The sequence below is a fragment of the Vanessa cardui genome, chromosome 30 (genome assembly GCF_905220365.1).
Source record: "Vanessa cardui chromosome 30, ilVanCard2.1, whole genome shotgun sequence".
NCBI classification, from domain to species: Eukaryota; Metazoa; Arthropoda; class Insecta; order Lepidoptera; family Nymphalidae; genus Vanessa; species Vanessa cardui.
In genome coordinates, this window is record NC_061152.1 from 1049840 (window position 1) to 1077044 (window position 27205).

The following is a 27205-nucleotide window of genomic DNA, read 5'->3' on the forward strand; positions in this document are numbered from 1 at the left end:
TATTATGAGTTTAGAAATGATTATTTTCTAACGAAGGTTGAAAATAATACTTAATTTATTCAAAACTCCATAAACAAAAATGCATGTTTTCAAACGTTTGTCACGTGACACAAAACGCTCCCGATTGGCCGGGCTTATGATGAAGTCACTTTCTTGTAAACTTTGCTTTTCTACTGTAGGTACCACAGATTAAAATACAGAAGAGACGTCACCGACCCCATTGTAGCGCCATATTGTCCGAGTAACGTTTTCGCGAGCTATTTAAATATAGAATTTTTAATATGATATTTTTCGGCAAATATGTATTAGAAATAAAAAACACAACTTTTACTGGGTTCCTTAACCTCTACTAAATAATATAAAATGGATTTTAAAAACCAGTCAAATTGCCTATTAAAGTAACTATATGAAATACTACTTGTCACCAGCGGCTACCCTCATGGTTCAGAGTGATGGTTGTCATATGTCAGGAAAAAAAGTAGCCCATCCTTGGAGTTCAAGTTTGCTTCATAGCAAATTCCATCAAATTCGGTTTATTGATTTGGTAGTTAAAGAGCGACATACAGACAGAGTTACTTTCACATTTATAATATTAATATAGATTACATTTTCAATTTTGAGCTGAGATGGCCCAGTGGTTAGAACGCGTGCATCTTAACCGATGATTGCGGGTTCACACGCAAGCACCACTATATATATGTGCTTAATTGTGTTTATAATTCATCTCGTGCTCGGCGGTGAAGGAAAACATCGTGAGGAAACCTGCATGTGTCTAATTTCATCGAAATTCTTGCCACATGTGCATTCCACCAACACGCATTGCAACAGCGTTGTGGAATACGTTCCTAACCCTCTCCTTAATGGAAGAGGAGGCCTTCTCTCAGCAGTGGGAAATTTACAGGCTGTTACTCTATATTTTCAAGCAAGTATCAACACACCACGAGAAGAGTAAACAGACCGTAAATGTACCTGATCAATACAATTTGATTGATGATGTATGTTTATTTATAACTAGCTTTACTCGCGATTTCATCATTTGATTTTAACCAAAAAAAAAATTTACTGTAGCCTAAGTTACTCCTCATTACATCAGCTATCTGCCAGAGATTAGCCGGAACAAACAGAGAGACAAAAATTATAAAAAATTGGTATATGTACTATGTAGATAGATGCATGCATTTAATAAAAATTGTTTTTCTTTATGGTATATGTTGGCGGATGCATATGAGCCACTTGATGGTAAGTGGTCACCATCACCCATAGACAATGACGAAGTAAGATATATTAACTATTCCTTACATCGTCAATGCGCCACCAGCCTTGGGAACTAAGATGTTATGTCCGTTGTGCCTGTTACACTGGCTCACTTACCCTTCAAAGCGGAACACAACAATACTGAGTACTGTTATTTTGTAGAATAACTGATGAGTGGGTGGTATCCAGAAGGGCTTGCACAAAGCCCTTCTGCCAAGTAAATATGTCTTAATATTACAAACAGACACTCCAATTTTATCATATGTATAGATAGTACCTACAGTAGTTTGCTGGTTCCGATAACAGATTCGTCGACGTTCAAAAGTACATCTTCGCAGATCAATAGTGAATATCGCAATTATACAAGCTTTCGATCAATGATATCACTTCAACGCGCTGTCAAAATGTTGTTTATTTGACTTTTGAACTCTCGTGGTTGGAATAAAGTATAAAAAACAACGAATACATACTAATATATAAAGAAGAATCTATTCGAAAGAAATAATAATCAAAGGATATTTCTAGTTTAAAAAATGTTTTCTAATGTACCTATAACCCGTTTATTGATAAAGACTATAATATAAATATGAGACAACATCACATACATTCTGATCCCAATGTGAGTAGCTAAAGCACTTGTGTTGTGGAAGATCAGTAACGACGGCACAAACACCCAGACCCGAGACGACGTAGACAACTAATGATAATCTACATCGACTCGGCCGGACTAGACATAGAAATTCTGCCACATATGTATTCCACAAACCCGCATTGGAACAGCGTGGTGGAATATGTTCCAAACCTTCTCCTCAAGGGGAGAGGAGGCTTATAGCCCAGCAGTGGGAATTTGCAGGCTGTTGTTGTTGTTGTGAGTTAGTTTTGCCTATGACGCAATGAATTAAGTATGGATTACAAGAACGCTGCCAACGTATTAATAACACAGTAACTTCTGCCGGCGACTTCGTCCGTTCAATTATCAGACCCTATTTTTTTTCCAAAATAAAATTTAGCTCATGTTACTCTTGGATAATGCAGCTTTCGAATGGTGAAAGAATTTTTTAAATCGGTCCAGTATTTCGAGCCTATTCATTACAAACAAAAAAATATAGTTTTCCTCTTTATAATATTAGTAGGTATAGATTCGTTGTGCCAGATTGCTTTGCTAGTTTAATTAACGTATTACTAATATACCTATATACCCATCCTTTTAAGCTTATCACTTGTGGAGACAATAGGGCTATTTACACGCAACTATTATTAGATCGTTTATAGTCTTACGAATGATATGGGCTATTGATCACTCGTGTTAGCAGTGGGGACAATAGCCCAATGGTTCACCATTTCACATCGCCTTAAACCATTGGGCTATTGACTTCATTTCGATCTTTATGTAAGGTTTAGGTGTTCACATAATATATGTGATAAATTCTTTTACACTTTTAACGTCACAAAACATAGTCATATATGTAAAGATGTGTTTGTAAAGAAACTAAAAAACTACTAAACCAAATTACGTGTAACTTCACTATCCTGATCATTACACAGTATAAAACAAAGTGGCTTACCGCAGTGTCCCTATGTATTAGATCTTTCAAATTACGCAACAGATTTTGATGCGATTTTTTTAAATCGATATACCAATTCGAGAGGAAGGTTTTTGTATACAATACATGGACAAAATAGTAAAGAAATGCTGATAATTTCCTTTCTAATTTGAAGTCGTAAATAAACAAATTCTGTAGAACACATATATATAGTATCAGCATTGCGCCCGTGATAAACCGGGGCTGTTCGCTAGTACATCAGCGAATATACTAACATATAACATATATGCAATTAAATATGAGAACTCACCCTAATAAAATAACACAGATAACCACAATCACACTGGATATTGTCCGTAAAGTTTTTAACGCACATATATTATTATTCAACACAACACAACTTATAACACGGCACTGCCTTCGAACAACCACAGCCTATAATGGCGGTACCTTCACTCCCTTAGTATACGAACATTTTTTTTCACTGTCGACCAATACTGCCTTCGTAGGCGGGGTCACATCAACGACGAGATACGTCACGATAGAAACGTATCCGTCTCGCTCGCACACATCGGTCGCATTATGAAATCTCGTGCGAGAGGGAGACGGAAGATTAGGCGTGTTTTATATGTTTATATGTAAGTTAAGGGACCCTGGTTCGTTTTGGGAATTGGTTTTTGTGTAAAAAATAACGTAATACAATTTATATTGTGTGTGTTTTTTTTATCACGATTATATCGTGTTGAATTATCCTGAACAGGATGAGATGTGGGATGATTTTGAATATCGAATACGAATCTGTTTTTTTTTTTTTTTAATAAAGATCAAAACATATATGTACTTTTTAGTGTAGTGCGACTTTAATAGCTTGAGAGTTAGGTAGTCTGGTGAATCATAAATAAGTAACATGTCTTTTTTTGGAGTACAATTGCTTCATTATAAATACCATCAAAATCGGTTTAGTGTTTTACCGTGAAACATACAACGAACTTAAAATATTACATTGATAATTTGTATACAAAGAGTCTTACCTCTTTGTTTCCAAAGTAGCCTATGTCCTTTCTCGGGGTCTTGACTTTTTGTATAGCAAATTACATTTTAATCGATCCAGTAGTTTTGGATTGAAAGCGAAACAAACAGACAGAGTTAGTTTAGCTTTTTTAATATTATATATAGATAAAGATCGATTACAAAATCAAAACATAAGTCATGAATACAACAATTTTATTGACTATAGGTATATTAACATTAACTATACATATTCAAAAAGGGTAGAAATCCGGTCTATACAGAGAGATCTAGACTGCTGGACTAAAGGCCTCCTCTCCCTTTGAGGAGAAGGTTTGGAACATATTCCACCACGCTGTTCCAATGCGGGTTGGTGGATTACACATGTGGCATTCTATGAAATTTGTCACATGCAGGTTTCCTCACGATGTTTTTCTTCACCGCTGAGCACGAGATGAATTATAAAGACAAATTAGGTAAGCACATGAAACAGCGGTGCTTGCCTGGGTTTGAACCCGCAATCGTCGGTTAAGATACACGCGTTTTAACCACTGGGCCATCTCGGCTCGAGATAAGATATAAAATTCAAAAATTTGATTTTATTTTGGAAATGAAAATGACGTACAGAGAGATCTACGAGCTAGTTACTTCAGATATGTCATCCAGATATTCTAGAAAAACCAGATAACACATAACTGGTTCAAAACGGGATTCGAAACAAAAATACTACCGTTAAATTTAAAAATTAATCGTCAAATCAAATCAAAATATACTCTTTTCAAGTAGGCTTTTGAATCGTCATTTAACAATTAAGCGAAGCTACCTAAGTTCGGAAAGTAGATTCTACCGAGAACCACAAACAAACTGACATCACATTTCACATATTTTTATCATGTAAAAAAGCTCATTAAATATTTTGAAGGCCCTTTTAAGATAACTACTCGTATCTTTATAAATAGAAAACATTTAAAAGTAATGTCATTAAAAATTGAGTCAAAAGTCTACCACCGATATATAATACCTCGGACCTGAGAAGAACCGGCGAAAGAAACTCAGCGGGATATACCTAACTATATACATATATATTTATATATATTTTCATGTCCAATTACAATGAACATATTTTCGTTATTTGAAACAGCCTGGAGGCGATCATCTTATTCCCAAGATGTGCAAACAACTTTACGACAAATAAATAAATATGAGACAACATCACATACATTGCTCTGATCCCAATGTGAGTAGCTAAAGCACTTGTGTTGTGGAAGATCAGAAGTAACGACGGCACAAACACCCAGACCCGAGACGACGTAGACAACTAATGACAATCTACATCGACTTCGGCCGGACGCACCCGGGACCTCGGAGTGACGTACCCATGAAAACCAATGTACACACTCTACCACGGAGGTCGTCAAACAAATATCTTTATGATATATAAAGCAGGTTTAATACAAGTTACAATTGTATCGTTAACAACAAATGAATATCTGTATATCAATTTCGAAGCAAAAAAATTGACATACATTCAGGAATCGTGTTTATCGACGCTCGTTCTGACGTATGAGTCGAGATTACCCAGTGGTTAGAACGCGTGCATCTTAACCGATGATTGCGGGTTCAAACCCAGGCAAGCACCGCTGATTCATGTGCTCAATTTGTCTTTATAATTCATCTCGTGCTCGGCGGTGAAGGAAAACATCGTGAGGAAACCTGCATGTGACAGATTTCATAGAAATTCAGCCACATCTGTATTCCACGAACCCGCATTGGAACAGCGTGAATTAGAAATTTCGATAAAAGATTGAAAAAATTGTATTTGCCCCTAGATCCCTTTCAAAGACTCTTGGAGAATCATCAGTCCTAAAATCTAAAATCCAGGATCAAAATCCTTTACGATGACATGGGAAAGCGAACCCATGGCGCCCGCTGATGAGACGGAGAGGATACCGGTGGTTTCTTACAGGGTAATCCGGTGTACAAGGGCGCAATCGGCCCACAACCCCCTCCACTTCCTCGAGGGGGAAAGGCGTAGGTAATACGTTTTTCTAGAGAGATAACAAAAAGCCTCATAATCTCAAAAAGTACTAGGAGGCTAATCTAATCGATTTAATAGTCCTAACAATCAAACAAAGTTACTTCCACATATATTATATACTAGCAACCTGCGCTGGCTTCGAACACGTGCAATACTGATACTAAATAATGAATATACTACAGAAAATATCTTTTTCTTTAATATATTATCCATGTATTATATACAAAAACGTTCCTCTCGAATCGCTCTATCTATTAAAAAAGCCCCATCAAAATCCGTTGCGTAATTTCAAAGATCTAAGCATACATAGGAATAGACAGTAAGCGACTTTGTTTTATACGATGTAATGAAAAATAAAGTAAAGTAACAGCCTGTAAATTTCCCACTGCTGGGATAAGGCCTCCTCTTCCATTAAGGAAAGGGTTTGGAACATATTCCACCACGCTGTTCCAATGCGGGTTGGTGGAATGCACATGTGGCAGATTGTATGTAATTATATAATATATAAGATTGAATGAAGTATATTTTGATTTAACTCATAAAATCTAACTCAAAACAAGTCAAATTTTATTAGCCTTCCAGAACTATCGTAGTATACCTACTTTCGTGAGATTGCCTGCCTAACCCCCCACAAAAAGCAACGCCCTTGAACCACAGCCAATAAATACAACACGTAGTTATCTTTCAGTGTGTTGTCGTTTTTTTCACGTTATTTGAACTAGTAACCGGCGTATTGTCGAAATAGCTGACAGATCATGACTGGCGGCCATCTTGTGATGTCACCGTGACTTGAAATGTCTGCGTTTCCGGCCAGTGAAAGTGTTCAAACAACTGCGGCACAGGGGAAAGTTTATTTCAACTATTAAATGATAATTTAATATTTCGACGAATTCAAATTTTCAATTAAGTGAAATCAATAATATCACTACACAGTATAAAACAAAGTCGCTGCCCCTATGTATGCTTAAATCTTTAAAACTACGCAACGGATTTTGGTGAGGTTTCTTTTAATCGATAGAGCGATTCGAGAGGGAAATTTTTGTATATAACACATGGACAATATAGTAAAGAAACACTGATAATTTTAGAAGTTTGTTATGTGATGTCGTAAACAAATTCTGCAGTATATTTAGTATCAGTATTGCACCCGTGCGAAGCTAGGCGGGTTGCTAGTAAATAAGAAAGTAACTCTGTCTGAACTCCAACAAAAGGACATATGCTACTTATTTGCTGGACACATGACAACCAAGACCATGAAACGAACGAAGCCGCAGGCGTCTACAACAACAGCCTGTAAATTCCCACTGCTGGGCTCAAGGCCTCCTCTCTCTTTGAGGAGAAGGCTTGGAACATATTTCACCAATGCAGGCTCGTGGAATACACATGTGGCAGAATTTATGCGAAATGCACCGCTGAGCACGAGATGAATTATAAAGACACATTAAGCACATGAATCAGCGGTGCTCGCCTGGGTTTGAACCCGCAATCATCGGTTAAGATGCACGCGTTCGAACCACTGGGCCATCTCGACTCATAATCTAATCTAATATAATCATCATAATCAAATATAATTAAAATCCAACAGTGTTACATACATATATGTCGAACTGATAACCTCATTTTTCAGTCAGTTAAAATAGATTAGTTTCTATATTAAGCGTAAAAGCCTACAAATTTCATACTGCTTAACTAAAGCCTATAATATTCAGGAGAAGGCTTTGACCGTAACAAACATATATAGGCATCCTTTGGATATAGTACTTCTTTACATTTTCCTTGCAACTGAAAAGTAATACCCAGTTTGACCAACAATATTGAAGCCCGTTATCTGTCTGGGTAGGTACCACCCACTTATCAGATCCTACCATCAAACGGTAACTCTGTATTGTATTCCGATTTGAAGAGTGTAACTACAGGCACAAGGGACATAACATCTTAGTTCCCAAGGTTGGCGGCGCATTTTTTTTACAATTGGACATCACATACATTACTCTGATCTCAATGTAAGTAGTTAACACTTGTGTTGTGGAAGATCAGAAGTAACGACGGCACAAACACCCAGACCCGAGACGACGTAGACAACTAATGATAATCTACATCGACTCGACCACGGAGATCATCGAATTATGTAAGAAATAGTTAATATTCCTTACCACTTCATTGTCTATGGGTGGTGGTGACTTTCCATCAGGTGGCGGTGGCACCAACATACTTATATTCCAAAAAAAAACATACAATAAAACGCATCAACATATACCCAACTGTTTAGTTAATCAATGATAGCAATATTTAACTTGTATCAGTTCGAAAGTCGAGCTTTTAAAAAGCGCTGATGAGAGATGACGCGGCTGCCATCTTGTGACGTCACCGTGACTATTATACATGATTCTTGATTTAAGTGCATGTAACGAATACTTCTGTTGGTTTATGATGCCTTAGTACTTTAAATTTGTAACTTTTTAATTTACGAGTGTTTTGTTTGTATTAATGGCAATAAAATATAGTATTCGATATGAGTGTATGTCTGTCAGACCGTTATGTAATAACAAGAACAAACAACAACAGCCTGTAAATTTCCCACTGCTGGGCTAAAGCCTCCTCTCCCTTCGAAGAGAAGGTTTATTTGGTGAAAAACACATGTGACAGAATTACTATGAAATTAGACACATGCATGCCTTCACCGGCGCGAATTATAAACACAAAAAAAGCACATGAATATTCACTGTTTGGTTTGAACCCGCAATCATCGGTTAAGATGCAAGCGTTCTAACCACTGGGTCGGTTGAATGAAATAATATCACATTGAATACCATTTAGTATTACTATATTTACATAGTATAAAACAAAGTCGCTTTCTCTGTCCCTATGACCCTTTGTACGCTTAAATCTTTAAAACTAAGCAACGGATTTTGATGCGGTTTTTTTTAATAGATAGAGTGATTCGAGAGGAAGGTTTTTGTATATAATACATGGACAATACAGTAGAGAAACACTGACAATTTTGATGTGAATAAACACACTTTTTGCGCATATAATATTACTTATTAGTTTTGGTTGTCATGTGTTACGTAGTTTTAAGATTTAAGCATACATAGGGATATAGGGACAGAGAAAGCGACTTTGTCTTATAAAAAGGCATATTATTCCATTCAAGATTTTATAGATGATAAAAAAGCGTACAGTTAAAACAGGTGACTTCCAGGCAGGATACATTACATACATACATATATAATTGTATTTAACTAATATGACTGTATTTTTAACTACCGAGTTTCTCGCCGGTTCTTATGGATAGAATCTACATTCCGAACCGGTGGTAGCTTCACTTAATTATAAAATGACGATTCAAAAGTGCTTGTAAAAGCCTAATTGAATAGAGTTTATTTTGATTTTGATCTTGACTATATATATGACTATATTAAGAAATATTAATACCGGTCATCTCTACCAATGGACGAGATCCTCTAAAATTCTGACGACGAAACACAAATGATTATCTTAGAGACACAAGAAAAAAAACGCCTTTTGTTGCCAGACCGCAAAATTACTAAAAATTAACGCGCCCATTGTCGATCTGAAGATAACACTTACCTGGGAATGGAAGCTTTCGAGATAATAGCGACTAATGGGGGATGAAAAAATGTGTCAAGAGTGAACGTTGACGATGTTACTGTAACTTTTTTTTTAATTCAAGATCTGGATCAAATATACTTGAGACGAATTTTGATTTTGTCTCGTGATTCATCTTGTTAGGAAACCTACATGTATCAATTGAAGTTGAACATTGATTAATAATGACAATAGTGGGTTAAACGATACTGTTGTGAGGTCATGCATTTATTAAGACGATTCAGGGGATGACGACCATTTCTAATGTGTTCCCCTAAGGGGGTGGAAAGGAGTTTCGATAGTTCTTAGATAATAACTTTTAGAACCTTTGAAATTAAACTCAAACTCATATTGCTTTATTCAATAGAAGTATTACACTTCCTTATTGATGGTCAATTGAAACACTACCACCGGTTCGGAAAGAAAACACCCTGACCTGAGAAGAACCGGCGAAAGAAACTCAGCGGGTTTTTTATTTGTCTCATTTATTATATAAACAATTTATGAAATGAAATAGCCAGGAGGCGATCGTTTCATTCCCAAGGTGTGCTATGGATCATAGACTCATTAATTGAGTAACGTACTTTTTTAAATATACAAATAACCATTTTGAAAAATTGTTATTTTGAAAAATAACATTTAAATAAGACAGATGTGTATTCATTTCTTCCTTTAGATTCTTTGAGAATTATTATAGAATTCTAAAGTACATACACTGTAAGGACCGATGGGCTCTCTATTATAATGATCGTTTTCACGCTCAAATTACTGAACCGAATTTGATACAACTCACTCAGCAAGTTACAAGGAAAAGTAGACTACTTTTACACATGAATAGCTTAAACTCGCTTCATTGTATTTATAGATTCGACAAATTATAATTTAAAACTAGCTATAACGGATTTGAATCGCGTATATTAATTATTTTTAACATCCCGACGTTTCGAGCACTTTACAGCGTTCGTGGTCACGGGTAGACTACATAATACCCGCGAATTTATATACGCGATTCAAATCCGTTACAGCTAGTTTTATTTCAATGTGTAATCGCGAAAATTTAAGACAACATTAAATTATGATTTAATAAAAAGTTAAATTAAAACTAGAAACAAAAAATAATAAAAAATATATATCTTAGAAACTACTAGATCGATTTTAATGAAACTTACACTGTTCCCAAAGTTTAAGTGTACCTAGCTTAGAATGAAAACGATCGTCTCAACGATCAACAATGTTACATACATACACGTCAAACTCATAACCTCTTTTGTCAGAAGTCGGTTAACGAGCGCAGATGGGGACAACAGCTAGTCTACCATAGACAAACCAACAGCACGTAACCGGTACGAGTTAAAAAGAAAAAAGCCTGATTAATCGAGAACCAGTTTTTTTTTTTTTTTTGTACATCCTGCTGATTCTAACGCTGGAGTTAGACTCGGCGAGTTGTATTATTTTATACGAATTTAAGCTTACTGTATGTCTGTGGCAAACCCAGGCAAGCACCACTATATATATGTGCTTAATTTGTGTTTATAATTCATCTCGTGCTCGGTTAAAGAAAACATCGTGAGGAAACCTGCATGTCTAATTTCATAGAAATTCTGCCACGTGTGTATTCCGGAACAGTGTGGTGGAACGTTCCGAATCTTCTCCTCAAAAGGAGAGGAGGTCTTAGCCCAGCAGTGGGAAATTTACATGCTGTATTTATATTACGATTTTCAGTTTGAGTGAGTCAGTAGACATCAATTTGAATTGGCTTGGGGTGACTGACGGTTAGGAATTATTACATTATTGTTAAGTATAATTAAAGACACGTTTATAAAAAATACATTAATAAAAAAGGCATATTATTCGATACAAGATTTTGTAGATGATAAAAAAGCGTGGAGTTAATACCTGTTGACTTCCAGGCAGGATATATTAATTTAAATAATTGTATTAACTAACATGACTGTATTTTTTTTAAATGTTGAAAAAGAGTAACTACTGAGTTTCTTGTCGGGTCTTCTCGGTAGAATCTACTTTCCGAACCGGTGGTAGCTTCACTTAATTGTAAAATGACGATTCAAAAGTGCTTGTAAAAGCCCACTTGAATAAAGTATATTTTGATTTTGATTAACTAATAATATAATCATTTGTGTTTATCAATAAGCCTCTATATGAAACATAAAAAGATAATTCTAATTTCTTTCCAACTAACGCTGAAATTCTCTGCTTTTCTCTGCTATTGCTATTTTTAAATGTTAAAAAAAGAGTAACTACTGAGTTTCTCGCCGGTTCTTCTCGGTAGAATCTACTTTCCGAACCGGTGGTAGCTTCACTTAGTTGTAAAATTACGATTCAAAAGTGCTTGTAAAAGCCTACTTGAATAAAGTTTATTTTGATTTGATATAATACACAATCCATATTATAAAACAAAGTCCGCGTCTGTCATCTGTACGTACGCGAAACTCCAAAACTACCGTACGGATTTTCATGCGGTTTTCTCTAATATACAGAGGCTCTTATTAAGAAGGTTTAGGTATCATTTATTAAGCGAAGCCGGGACGCTAGTTATACATGTAAACCTTCCTCTCGAACCGCTCTGTTTATTGGCGAAAACCGCATCAAAATGCGTCGAGCAGTTCAAAAGATCCAAACGTTCAAACGGGAAGCGACTTTGCTTCCTACTATGTAGAGAATTTGAGTGCATTTTTGTTGTAACAATACATAACTAAACTCAAGATATTAATTAATCAATTACAAAGTAATTAACGCTGAAATACAAATATTAAACATCACTGTTTAAGAGTACTAGTATAACACAAAAACAAAATATATATGTCTGTGTGTTAATTCCGTCTAAGCTCTGGAAGAGCTGGACCGATTTTGATGGAACTTTCACTGGCTGATAGCTGATGTAATCAGACACTTAGGCGACAAAAATTACTGTTTTGTTTATTTCTAATATTATATATTTATATGTTTATTGATTTCTACCTAATATATTCAAAATGATGGTGACCACTCACCACCGAACAGTCGAGTGGTCAAAGACGAAAACAAACAGTCATGTGTAAAATCGTACCTAATAAAAAGTCAATACTATCAATTATTTAAAAAAAAAAAGTACCTTCGCCTCCCTATATTTGTAAAGCAATATATCTAATATAGGCGCAGCATTATGAAAATCCTATTAAGTAGCTGCAAAGGAAATAACGCCTTATTCGCTTCGACAAAAGATTCAAAATCAAATAAAAACAAAATTCGAATTCATTATCAATATTTAAAATCGAGTCGCAAACAAAATTCGACCGTATTCCAATACAACTGAGGTCGTTTTTCCATTGTACGTTATTTAGTTCGAGGATAAATAATTCCAATTTCAAAGGATACCAACATATAAATGTTAGTTTAATATGAGTCGTATTCCTCAGGAATAGAGTTGCGTTTGTATATGTAACACATTTAAAAGTAACTCCGTTCGAATAACACGAAAAAGGATATTTAAATCTTTAGTATTAAGGACTACGGTCGAAAATCGAACGTTAAAGACAGCGGTGCTTAAGTCATTTTTGTAATACGAAGGAATTATTGATTAGTAAGCTCGCCGGCCAATCAGGTGCGTCTGGGAAACAAGATGGCGGCCAGGGCAGGCTCCCTTCTGAAAATTTATGTTAGCGGTCTAATTTATTACGTATTGTACTGAACCGACATTAATCTTTTTTCCTTTTATTAATGGTCCGATGTTTTATTTTAATGAAATGGCGGGAAGGGGGGCGCCATTTTGTTTTTCATAGATCTCGTAACTCGAATAATATTATTCGAAAAATTTTACGTAGAACTTTACAGAATCGGTTTTATAGAGACGCTTCGATTTTTTTTTCCTGTAACATACTTATAACAAGGCACCTAACTTGAGTTTCTATGCCATATCATTTTTATTAAAGACTGTGTAATTGTACGCGTTTGAATTTAACAAAAACATTATTGTACTCAGTTACTCCTTATTACATCAGCTATCTGCCAGTGAAAGTCCCGTCAAAATCGGCCCAGCCATTCCAGAGATTAGCCGGCACAAAGTCACAGACAAAAATTGTAAAAAATGTTAATTTGGTATATGTACCGTGTATACATATGCATTGAGTAAAAAAGGGCTATTTTAATATTACAAACAGACACTCCAATTTTATTATATGTATATATTTAAACGCAAAGTACTTACGCTATTTAAATTTATAAACCGCGGTTTTGCTTGCTTATATCCTTCCTTAGAGCCTCATACAAAATTATATTGAATTCGGGGTAGCATATCTGATGATTAGGTGGTACCTACCCAGACGGGCTTGCACAAAGCCCTACCACCAAGTGGATCAAATCAAAACAGTTATTACATAGATAACTCATATATCAGAAAAACATTGATAGATAAATCAAAAATCAAATTAAACTTTATTCAAGTGGGCTTTTACAAGCACTTTTGAATCGTCATTTAACAATTAAGTGAAGCTACTAGTTCGGAAAGTAGATTCTACCGAGAAGAACCGGCGAGAAAATCAGTAGTTACTCCTTAAAAAATAAAATCATTTTAATATTTAATTAAAATGATTTTTAATGATTTTTAACAATAATAATGATTTTTGACAATAATATATATAATGTATCCTGCCTGGAAGTCAACAGGTATTAACTCCACGCTTTTTTATCATCTACAAAATCTTGTATCGAATAATATGCCTTTTTTACCAATGTATTTTGTATAAACGATTTGAATTTACGAAACGGCAAAGTTAATAATGTCTGCGGAATTTTATTACAGAAGCGGATACCTTACCCTAAGAAGGATTTATTGATAAGGAATATTGCTCAATAGAAGATTATTTTAGCGACAAACAAATAGTAAGTATTTGATTGATAGATTGTAATTAAAATGCAGATTCTTGCCGGTTCTTATCGGTCTACTTTCCGAACCGGTGTCAACACTGAATAAACAAATCGAAAGTGATTTTATGAGTACGCTTGAATGAACACAAATGCATTACTTGAATATAGGAAACAGATCAGTATATATATCATACCAGAGCCAAAATTAGGGAAGGGCAATTGCCCTGGGGCCTCCACATGAGAGGGGCCCCACAACATATCGACGAGTTAACAAATATTTAGATATAGGTTTTTAAAGTTTGTATAAAACGAAGTCGCTTACCGCTGTCTGTATGTATGCTTAGATCTTTGAAAGTCTGCAACGGATTTTGATGCGGTTTTTTTGATAGATAGAGCGATTCGAGAGGAAGGTTTTTGTATATAATACACGGACAATATAGTAGAGAAACACTGATAATTTCAGATCTCATGTGATGTCGTAAATAAACAAATTCTGTAGTATATTTAGAACTCATAATATAATTACTGAGCTATCCAATTCTCTGTTTCTCTAAGGCCCCCATTCCTTCAAGGCCCCGGGGCCCAGACAAATTAAAACAACCTTACTATTCAACATACATGATTAAGATTTAAAAATTTCTTATTGAACTTACATACCATTGTAAGAATTACATTCAAAGCGCTTACAATATATATATATATATATAATCCCGTATTGTACATCCGTCCGTTATTAATGATCGAAATCTCGGGGGGATTGAGATGTCGGCTGTACTATTAATCATGGTGTTTTCTATGTACGTAGATGACAATGTTGGTTTATTATAATAAAACTATTATATCGTATTGAAATCGTCTGTTACCGTAAAACTACTGAAGTTATTTCGGCGGGGACATCTGGTGAGTTCTTGTTTAAAGAGGTTTTATTGATTTAAAAAACAAAATATATTTATATATTCTATGTGATTTGGTTTATGAGCTATGCTATATAGTGCACTACGCTCAATCATCGTTACATTGTATAAAACAAAGTCGCTTACCGCTGTCTGTGCATTTGTATGTATGTATAACCATTCCTTTCATCGACAATGCGCGAACCTTGGGAACTAAGATGTTATGTCCCTTGTGCCTGTAGTTACACTGGCTCACTCACCCTTCAAACCGGAACACAACAATACTGAGTACTGTTATTTGGCGGTAGAATAACTGATGAGTGGGTGGTACCTACCCAGACGGGTTAGCACAAACCCCTACCACCAAGTGAATCACTTTACAAACATCTAAAATTATCAGTGTTTCTCTACTATATTGTTCATGTATTATATACGAAAACCTTCCTCTCGAATCGCTCTATCTATTAAAAAAACTGCATCAAAATCCGTTGCGTAGTTTTAAAGAGCAAACTTTAATAGATTATTTGAAGCATTGGAGCAGTTCCAGTGTGAAGCCAGAGCTGAGATGGCCCAGTGGTTAGAACGCGTGCATCTTAACCGATGATTGCGTGTTCAAACCCAGGCAAGCACCGCTGTATATATGTGCTTTATTTGTGTTTATAATTCATCTCTTGCTCGGTGAAGGAAAACATCGTGAGGAAACCTGCATGTGTCTAATCTCATACAAATCCTGCCACATGTGTATTCCACCAACCCGCATTGGAACAGCGTGATGGAATATGTTAGAAATCTTCTTCTTAATGGAAGAGGAGGCCTTATCCTAGCAATTTTTACGTATAAAATCTTAAGAAATTTTAGTTATATCTAACTTATTTAGCTGAAACTTTGAACGCTGTAAGCGACGTTTTCAATTCAAACATAACTCAGTTTCAGAACAGATTAATAAAATATATTCATATCAAGTTAAAAAACCAAAATGGCGTCACATTGTAATCATTAAAATTAATATCGAATTTCGTTTCGAAAACCCCAACAAAGGGTACGAAAAAAAGTCAATAATAAAACGTTGATTATCTTTAAAATTTCGAAAAGGACACGAACAATTTAATGAGAACCAAAACGCCATCATAAGCTGACACTCGGTTACCGCCATTTTGTTTTAACTTCGAACACTGGAAACGTTACGAATGACTCGCATTCGATTTTTGAATTTTTGACGTTTATTTTTTTTAATTCTTGCATTAGCTTTCAAGTAGTTAAAATTACATTCTACATAGAAAATATTTAAATTAACACATTATATATTATTGTTAACTAATATTTAAGAGTCATTCAAAGCGTTTTTTAAAAGATCTGCGTAGTTAAATAATTTATTATATGTGGTAACAATGGTTGAAAAAAATATTGCCTACAGTATAGGTATATGCAGTAGGTATCATATAAAAAGTTAATTTTACATTAATTATTTTTTTTATGTCATATATTTCTTTAGGCTGTACGGTATAATACTCGTGACAAAACAATAAAAAAAAGTATTAAAAATGACGTATAACATTTATTCGTGTAATATAATTATTTCAATCAGATTTAAACTACACTAACTATAAACAAGTGCGCATTATTATAGAGTACATTGTTTTTTTTTTTAATAGCTTGTACTCTGCATGTGGGCTAAAGAAACACAAGATAAGTCTACGTAGATACGACTGCAAAATTAAGTGATTCAATTATGGTCACTTTTAAAAACTATAATTTATTTATCATCACTAAAAATTAAAAAAATAAAAGAAATTTCAATTTGGAAAAAAATTCAATTATTTTTTCATATATACCTATAAAAAATTATTATTAAATAATATGTTGAAACAATTAACGTTATTACAAAAAAAAAAAATTTTTTTAAATATCTTTATTATTAGGCCGAACGGTGTAAGATCGTTATGCTAAAACAGGCAGGTCAACACAAAATGGCTGTCGGCACCAGTGACAGACGAATTCGATCAGAAAAATTTCCTCGAGTCATCGTCTTCGGCAGTGTTCTTATGATTAATACCCTGGCCTTTTTTTATGTATAAAAATTGGTGATATTATGAGTATAGTCCGTTGCATTGTGCCTTTGTGAAGGTTTCCAGCATTGAGTTTTTATATAACAGCTTGCATTGTTGAATATATGAAGTTGTTGCACTTCAAAATTATACATTTCGACAAATATACACGTTTCGAAATCCTTTTGAATTAATTCCAAGATATCTTTGACGTGTCTGTATATATTTGTATATTGGTATACACAAATGGTGTATTTTCCCGTGCTTGAAATTGTCTTTAAAACTAATATAATCACTATAATTACATAGTGTAAAACAAAGTCGCTTACCGCTCATTTCAATAGATAGAGTGATTCGATTCGTAAATAAATAAATACTGTAGAATATTTAGTAAAATGTATTTATTAAAAAAAAATCGCATCAAAAGGCATTCATAGATACAGACAGCGATAAGCGACTTTGTTTTATACTGTGTAATGATAATTATATCATCAAATTTGCTTGTGGTTTTGTTACCAACATACAGATCAAAGCAATCAAATCAATTTTATTGAAGTAAGCTTCACAATGAAGCGTTTTTGAATCGTCGAAAATTAAACACTACCGCCGTTTCGAAAAGCAGCTTCTAGCGAGAAGAAACGGCAAGAAACTCGCATAGTTGCTCTTTTCATATAAACAGATTTACAATGCTGTTATTTACAGTAATTAGTGTCCTATGATGGAACCCGAGCCTAACTCCAGGCGTTTCTTTCTAAAAAGCACTCTATAACAGACAACAATTTTCGCATATATAATATTAGTATACATCATGATATGCTACTGAGGGGGTGACTTTTTAAAAGGGTGCATTAAGTATTTGTACCTTATATACAGTCGATCCTTATACAATGCCACAATTGTGCAAATCAAATCAAATCAAAATAAACTTTATTCAAGTGGGCTTTTACGAGCACTTTTGATGCGTTTTTTTTTAATAGATAGAGCGATTCGAGAGGAAGGTTTTCGTTGAGTGAGCCAGTGTAACTACACTCAAGGGACATAGCATCTCAGTTCCTAAGGTTGGTGGCGCATTGACGATGTAAGGAATAGTTAATATTTCTTACAGCGTCATTGTCTATGGGTGATGGTGACCACTTATAAGGTGGCGCATATGCTCGTCCGCCAACCTATTATAGTTGCATCAGTTATCGATATACAGATATAAATATTTCATTTAAGAATTCGTATAAAGGATGGAATATTAAAATAAAAAATCGGTTTTTTTTCTCAAATTACATTCAAGGCGGGGCGGGTCTAGCATCATTTGTCATATGATGCAGCGTATTGCTAGCGTTGTTTAGGAGAAATGCCATCTTTTGTTGTAATATACAAACCCATACGTTTCAAATTCGAAGATTTATAATTTAACATATTTCAATTCCATGCTGAGATGGTTCAGTGGTTAGAACGCGTGCATCTTAACTAATGATAGCTTCAAACCAGAGCACCATTATTACGACCTCCGTGGTCGAGTGTGTACACCGGTTTCCATGAGTACGCCACTCCGAGGTCCCGGGTTTGTCCGGCCGAGTCGATGTAGATTACCATTAGTTGTCTACGTCGTCTCGGGTCTGGGTGTTTGTGCCGTCGTTACTTCTGATCTCCCACAACACAAGTGCGTTAGCTACTCACATTGGGATCAGAGTAATGTATGTGATGTTGTCTCATATTTATATTTATATCTCGTGCTCGGTAAAGGAAAACATCGCGAGGAAACCTGCATGTGTCTAATTTCAACGAAATTCTGTCACATGTGTATTCCACCAACACGCATTGGAACAACGTGGTGAAATATGTTCCAAATCTTCTCCACAAATGGAGAGTACTTAGCCCAACAGTGGGAAATTTACAGGCTGTTTACTTTACTTTACATTTTATATTTAAATTCCAGACGAAACAGAGTAATTACAAGATTTGATTGTGGGATACATTGCTGTGTATAAAACAAAGTCGCTCACCGCTGTCTGTATCTATGTACGCTTAGATCTTTGAAATCACGCAACGGATTTTGATGCGGTTTTTTTAATAGATAGAGTAATTCCAGAGGAAGGTTTTTGTATATAACACATGGACAATATAGTAAAGAAACACTGATAATTTTAGAAGTTTCTAATGTGATGTAAATAAACAATATCTGTAGTACATTTAGTATCAGTATTGCACCCGTGTTAAGCCGGGGCGGTCTTTAGTTTTCAAATAAACATACAAATATAAGAACAGAGAATGATCAATAATACTATATTATTGGCCATATAAAAACAGTCTCATAACTAGCGCTACAAATTCACCCCTGGATTAAACGTATCATACCAACCCCTATACATAGGGGTTGCACCCTTATTTACTCACCCTAAACGCCCTTACATAGCTGTTATTGATATTTCGTTTCGTAGTTTTATAACTACGAGTAGTTGCTTTTTAGGGTGTTGGGTTAAAAGTAGCCTATGTTTTTGGAGTTCAAGTTTGCTTCATAGCAAATTTCATCAAAATCGGTTCAGCGGTTTGCTAGTGAAAGACAGATAGTTACTTTAACATTTATGATATTCATATAGATTATATAATATAGTTATGTGAGCTTTGGATAAATTACTTTAAGAGGCTTGGTGTAACGAGTGTATGTATGTTTCAATTCTTAGTTACAGACTAGTGTCTGTCAGTACCTATGTATATACATACATATATACATATAAGTGTCCTACTATGAAATTTGATTTTATATATGACTTGGTCAATTGTACAGACAATAAAAAAGCGTGGAATTAATACCTGTTGACTTCCAGGCAGGATATATTACATACATATATAATTGTATTAAACTACTGAGTTTCTTGTCTGTTCTCTTTAGAATCTACAATTCGAACCGGTGGTAGCTTCACTTGATTGTTAAATGACGATTCAAAAGTGCTTTGTAGCCTACTTTGTAGTAAATTTTGATTTTGAGCTTGTTAATGGTAATTTACCACTGAACTTCAGATACAAGGGCATAGAAAACAACCCTTACTGCAGTCATACTGGCTCACTCACCCTTCAAACCAGACACATAGGTGTTCAATGGACCAAACAAGCATAAAGCATTGACGACCTTTGTGGTCGAGTGTGTACACCGGTTTCCATGGTTACGACACGTAGATGTAGATTACCATTAGTTGTCTACGTCGTCTTGGGTCTGGGTGTTTGTGCCGTCGTTACTTCTGATTTCCACAACACAAGTGCTTTAGCTACTCGCATTGGGATCAGAGTAATGTATGTGTTGTCCAATATTTAAAAAAATAAAGTTACAAAACAAACCTGCTTACGAAACAAAACCTCAACATGTGGAACCTTATCAAAATCGATACAGCAAAATCAAGGACTCACCGGTTTCTGTGTCGACGGTGTACGACAAGCCGGCCCATGGATCCTCCTGTAAATAACAATTTCATTAATATTACAAACAAAAAATCCTCCGATTTTAGTTCTTAACCGATGATTACGGGTTCAAACCCAGGCAAGCACCGCTGATTCATGTGCTTGATTTGTCTTTATAATTCATCTCGTGCTCAGCGGGTGAAGGAAACCTGCATGTGACAAATTTCATAGAAATTCTGCCACCTGTGTATTCCACCAACCCGCATTGGAACAGCGTGGTGGAATATGTTCCAAACCTTCTCCTCAAAGGGAGAGGAGGCTTTTAGCCCAGCAGTGGGAATTTACAGGCTGTTGTTGTTTCAAATGAATATTTTAGCAGATTTCTTAGCAAATCATAAAGATATAGGAAGATGGCCCAGTGGCGAGAGATGATTGCGGGTTCAAATCCAAGCACCGCTGAATATTCATGTACTAAATTCGTGTTTATAATTTATCTACATTTCGTTTAAAGAAAACATCGTAAGAAAACCTGCATGTGTCTAATTTCATAATCAAATCAAAATAAACTTTATTCGAGTAGGCTTTCACAAGCACTTTTGAATCGTCATTTTACAATTAAGTGAAGCTACCACCGGTTCGGAAAGTAAATTCTCCCGAGAAGAACCGGCGAGAAACTCAGTAGTCACTCTTTTATAGAAATGTCATATTATATTCCCGCTAATCTCTGGAACGGCTGGACCGATTTTGATGGGACTTTCTTTGATAGATAGTTAATCTAATTAGTTAAAACTATAATATATAAACAGTTTAATAACTCATCTACGAATGCCCTCACCTCCTTCTCTGGTTCCAGAAGCGAAGCCTTCACCTTCTCTATCTTCTCCGACTCCTCCTTCTTCTTCTTCTGTATCTTCTCCTCAGCCAGCTTCAGCTCTTTATCGATCTGGTCGTTCAAATTCACCTTCTTGGCTTGAGGGCCCTCCTGTATGGAGACATTTGATTAATACCTTTAAATAAATAGTGGTTACCACCATAGACCATTAAAGTAAAGTAGCTGAGATGGCCCAGTGGTTAGAACGCGTGCATCTTAACCGATGATTGCTTTAAACCCAGGCAAGCACCACTATATATGTGTGCTTAATTTGTGTTTATAATTCATCTCGTGCTCGGTTAAGGAAAACATCGTGAGGAAACCTGCATGTGTCTAATTACTTCGAAATTCTGCCACATGTGTATTCCACAAACCCGCATTGGAACAGCGTGGTGGAATATGTTCCTAACCTTCTCCTCAAAGGGAGAGGAGGCCTTTAGCCCAGCAGTGGGAATTTACGGGCTGTTGTTGTACTCAATTCGGATGTGATCGGTTTTACGAATTTTGCCGATGCGACGTGTAAGTTGTGTCGTACTGTACCAGTTCGATCTGAAGTTCAAAACCAGAATCCTGGACTCTACACGATCATTTACAAAAACGTCTTATGCGCACGTTATATTAATCAAATATAAACTTTAAACTTTCGAATTTAAAGTTTAAAATTGTCCGCGGAAACTTTTTAGTTCGAGTCTTTTTCATTCGTCATAGTTTAAAGACTCGATCAAAATTTTCATAACGCAACTCAGCATCGTGAACGATGATCGCGGGTTCGAATCCAAACACTTTGAGTGTCTTGCTAATATTGGTTAGCCAGGGGAAAATTAAATGGTTGGTTTTACTCACCGGCTGTACAGGGTCCTCCATGGTGAAACCCATGTCCACATCCTGCTTCCATAACACCTCGATGAGGTCCATATCCTGGAAAGAAATTAAAAAAAAAAAATTAATTAATATATATCAATATATTTTCATCATCATGCATTCGTAGCTATGAGATAATAGGACCTTATGGTAAGTGGTCACCACCGCCCATAGATAATGGCGCTGTTGGAAATATTAACCATTCCTTACATCACCAATGCCATCAGAGCTGTGATGTAATGTCCCTTGTGCCTGTAGTTACACTGACTGACTCAAAATAAGATATATGTATTAAACAAAAATTGTTTTTTGTGCCGTTGCAATAGATCAATGAACAATAATTTAATATTGATAAAAAAATATCAACATCGAAGAAAACCAATGCATTTAAAATAAAAACGAATAAAAACTTAGACTGTATAATGCAATACCTTTAAATCTTATTCTGTTAATATTAAAAAAAAAAACTTAATAAAAAGCTTAAATACTCTGTAAGGAAAAATAAATTCCAAAAATTCGAATAATAACGAAACAAAATCATAAAATAATAACTACAATAATAAACATTTTAATTTAAACTTTATTCGCATAACTATAAAGCTGAAAATAGTTTATTTTAGCTTTGATAAAATCATATGAATACAAAATAATGAAATGTTATTGAAATTTGAACTTTGTATCTTAATCAACAAGGTTTAATTTTATATGACGCAACTCTACCGCCTTTTTTAATCTGTCGGGTTCTCTGCATGACGTATTTCTAATTACGAATAACTTGTTTTTTGTGTTTTCTATGTAATACAATTGTTAATAACATATTGTTTATTATGTACAATCAAATATATGTTTATATATATTATGTAAACATTAAAGATTGAAATTGTACCGAATTATTTATAAAATTAGCGTATAATTTGTTACACAATGCGTCTACGGTGATTTTAATTGTATGGAGTCTAATTCTGTACAGCGCATTGTAAATAATATTTAATTTGATTGATATTATTTATCGAAATGTAAATTTCAAATTTTAGTTAAAATTTTAAATTTAAATAATTCTATTTATGTTTTTCATTTTAATCACGAAATAAATAAACAAAAATAAATACCTACGATACGAGTCTATAGAAAAAGAATAAATATTTAAAACGTATAATATATCTCATAATATTTTTAGTTATATCATATAACTATAGATATTGTTATTTACATAATTTATCATATCAGTACTGAAAAGTTATAAGATTACGAATAAATAAAACAGAACAAATAATAATTGTCTCTAAGCACGAGGCGCCATCTATGTCAAATTGCATATTTGGAAGAAAAATTCTAAGCTCTGATCATAGATGGCGCTCCTTCCTAAGACGCCATCTATGATTAGAACTTTATAATAATAAAGTAATATATTATGAAAACGCTATTCACCAGCAGATGGCGCTGTATAACATTAATACTCCTTCGAAAAGTATTAGAAGTTTAATAAATTAAAGATAATTATTTAAAAATAAAGATTTAAAGCAATTCTTAAATCCTGTAACGCTTAAAATTTAAATATTCCTTTTTAAAATAGAATGCTAAAAATAATTTAAACACGTCGAGGGCAAAAATATCAATGAGTAGTGAGTAATATAAATATTCGCCACGCACTCAACAGATGGCGTTGCGCGATATTTATAAATAACATTCTAGAAATTTAGAACATATGATTGCTGGAGGTACATACAAGGTCGATAGCGGTCAAGGCAAACCAAGGTTGAAAATTACGTTTTTAGCGCTAAATGTTCTATTAAAAAACTCAAAAAAACAGCCTAAACATTTCAACCTCTATTCGCATAGTTTTTAAGTCGAAATTACTTTGCATTTTTGTCAATTATCATTGTTATATCCAATAATGGGACATATTTTCTGTGTCATTGGGTTGGTAATCGGTTACTATGAACGAATGCGTCGTTGATTTCATTGACCGATAAGTAAATATGAGTATTACAAGGTACAAGAACCATGAATCAATTTAATCTAAAATTATGCTCATTCAAGTAATTATTAAAATCGATTTATATTAAATTAAAGCGTAAATGCAAATGGCCGCCATCTGTCAAATCTAATGAATCAATATGGCGGTAGTTAAATTGTAAAAAAGGAAAACGATTACTATTAATTTATAAGACACCTATCCATTATTAAAATATAAATCATATAAAATAAAATAGGGATATTCTTTCGTCATTTTACTATATATTTAAATTATATCGAAATGCTTTTTTTTTGTACGTCTGTACTCGTATGTAACCTTTGCTTTTAATTTTTTTTTAATTAATTTATGATTTCGACGATTTTGTTTTTATGAATACAGTATAGATTGGACTCAATAGATGGCGTTACAATCTGTTTCAAACATATCTTTACACAAAAAACATATAAAAACTTATTTCGAAATATTATTATATTGTTGAGAAAAATAAAACAAGTATTCAAAATGGCGGCTATCCGTCACATTCTAGAAATCCTCCACTTTAATATCAAGTTAACATAAACGTAAAAAAAAAAAACATTGTAATAAATTATTATGACGATACAAAGAAGAAATATTTAAGTACTGAATGCAGTTGAGCGAAGAAGCGAAATGAAAGCGAATAATATTATTATATAAATCGATGTGGCCGAGTGGTTGGAACGCGTGCATTTTAACCGATGATTTCGTGTTCAAACCCAGGCAAGCACCGCTGTATATATGTGCTTAATTTGTGTTTATAATTCATCTCGTGCTCGGCGGTGAAGGAAAACATCGTGAGGAAACCTGCATGTGTCTAATTTCATTGAAATTCTACCATATGTGTCGTCGTCATTGTCGTCATTTAACAATTAAGTGAAGCTACCACCGGTTCTGAAAGTAGATTCCACCGAGAAGAACCGGCAAGAAACTCAGTAGTTACTCTATTTCAAAATTATCTCGACAATATTACTAACAGATCGCATAGCACACCAACATACATTGTAAGATCATATTTATATATTATTGAAAGCAGCACGTGTTATCAATATCCAAATATATAGCTGTAATTATCTATCAGATCGATCAACGCCACGTTTAAGAAAATCTAGCCAAATGTGTACTCTCTATTCGAACTCATTATCTAACAAGAAACTCGAATCTCACCGCAGAAAAGTAAACATATATGTTATTAACGCGCAAAAAGTGAAGACTAGAAAACGTCCTAATTGGGACGTTTGCCTTTAGTCGTTTTACGTAGTAATACGTTATAATAAATCATAATTACGTAGTAATACGTTTTGCGTAATTAAAACATCTAGTTATCCCTTTTACTTATTGTTTTATCAAGCCATCCTTTTTACTTGTAACGAAATGTAAACGGTCCCCGGCGCGGCACACTTTTTTCTGTTGTTTAGTATGGGTATAACATATCTGTTTACTAGTATATCATTGGTTACAGAAGTATTATATACAAAACTCGCCCCAGCTTCGCACGTGATACAAAAATATACAACAGAATTTGTTTATTAACGACATCACATTACAAACTTCTAAAATTATCAGTGTTTTTCTACTATATTATTCATGTATTATACATAGAACTATATGTATTTAAAATACTGCAACAAAATCCGTTGCGTAGTTTTAAAGACAAAAGCATACATTTGACGACCTCAGTGGTCGAGTGGTGTGTACACCGGTTTTCGGGGATACGGCACTCCGAGGTCCCGGGTTCGTCCGGCCGAGTCGATGTAGATTACCATTAGTTTTCTATGTTGCCTTGGGTCTGGGTGTTTGTGGTGCCGTCGTTACTTCTGATTTCCACAACACAAGTGCTTCAGCTACTTACATTGGGATCAGAGTAATGTACGTGATGTTGTCTCATATTTATTTATATTTATATACATAGGGACAGAGAAAGCGACTTTGTTTTATACTATGTACTGATTATATACTACTTCGAAACAAGCTACATATATGTATGTATATTTGTTTAATAGCATTTTAGTTAGGCATTACCAATAATTGACCTCATGGTCCAGTCGCTGGATATAAGGCTACAGATCCCGGGGTTCTCCGTTCAAATTCCAAGTCAAGCGAATAAAATACTCTTGGGTTGTTCCATCTAAAAATTCTCATAAACAGCCATAGATCTGGAAGTTGGTATAGTGTCTACCCAGGGGCGTAGCTACCGACGTATCTGCCGTATCAATTATACGGGGCCCCCGGGCTACGGGGGCCCCTAACACACGTAAACAAAAGACAGATGACAGACAGATAATTATAATGAATAAATATTTCTTTAAATTTTATGCAATTATTTTTGTAAGAACGCTTTATCCTTCCTAAGGGCCCCCAAACAATTTTTTATACAGGGCCCCGTCAAGGCACGCTACGATTCTGTGTCTACCTTGCCTCTGACAGCACGTAAAGATATCCTGTACCTGAACTATTTCATTTGGATTACCTGCCTGGTTACCTCCTTTGAGATCACACGTACAGCGTGTAAAGTTCCCACAGCTGGGATAAGATCTCTGTCTTTGAGAAGCATCACATTCCACGCAGCAAGCAGCTCCAATTTAAGGAGAAGTCATATCATTCAGTACAAGATTATGCAGACGATACAAAAGCTTAGTTAATACCTGTTGACTTCCAGGCAGGATATATAACATACATATATAATTGTATTTAACTAACATGACTGTATTATTAAATGTTTAAAAAGAGTAGCTACTGAGTTTCTTGCCGGTTCTTATGGGTAGAATCTGCATTCCGAACCGGTGGTAGCTTCACTTAGTTGTAAAATGACGATTCAAAAGTGCTTGTAAAAGCCTAC

At 34.7% G+C, this 27205-nt stretch overlaps 1 protein-coding gene across 6 annotated transcripts in view; it reads right to left on the reverse strand.

Moving 5' to 3' along the window:
- Positions 1-27205, reverse strand: part of LOC124542178 (segmentation protein cap'n'collar-like) — a 142094-nt gene that overhangs the window by 61405 nt on the left and 53484 nt on the right. For all 6 annotated transcript variants that reach the window (XM_047120118.1, XM_047120113.1, XM_047120115.1 and 3 more), the window contains 3 exons: positions 22356-22430; positions 21477-21623; positions 20651-20696 (listed from right to left, as the gene is read on the reverse strand). In XM_047120118.1, coding sequence (XP_046976074.1) covers positions 20651-20696; positions 21477-21623; positions 22356-22430 — 268 coding nt within the window. The remainder of the gene's footprint in view (positions 1-20650; positions 20697-21476; positions 21624-22355; positions 22431-27205) is intronic.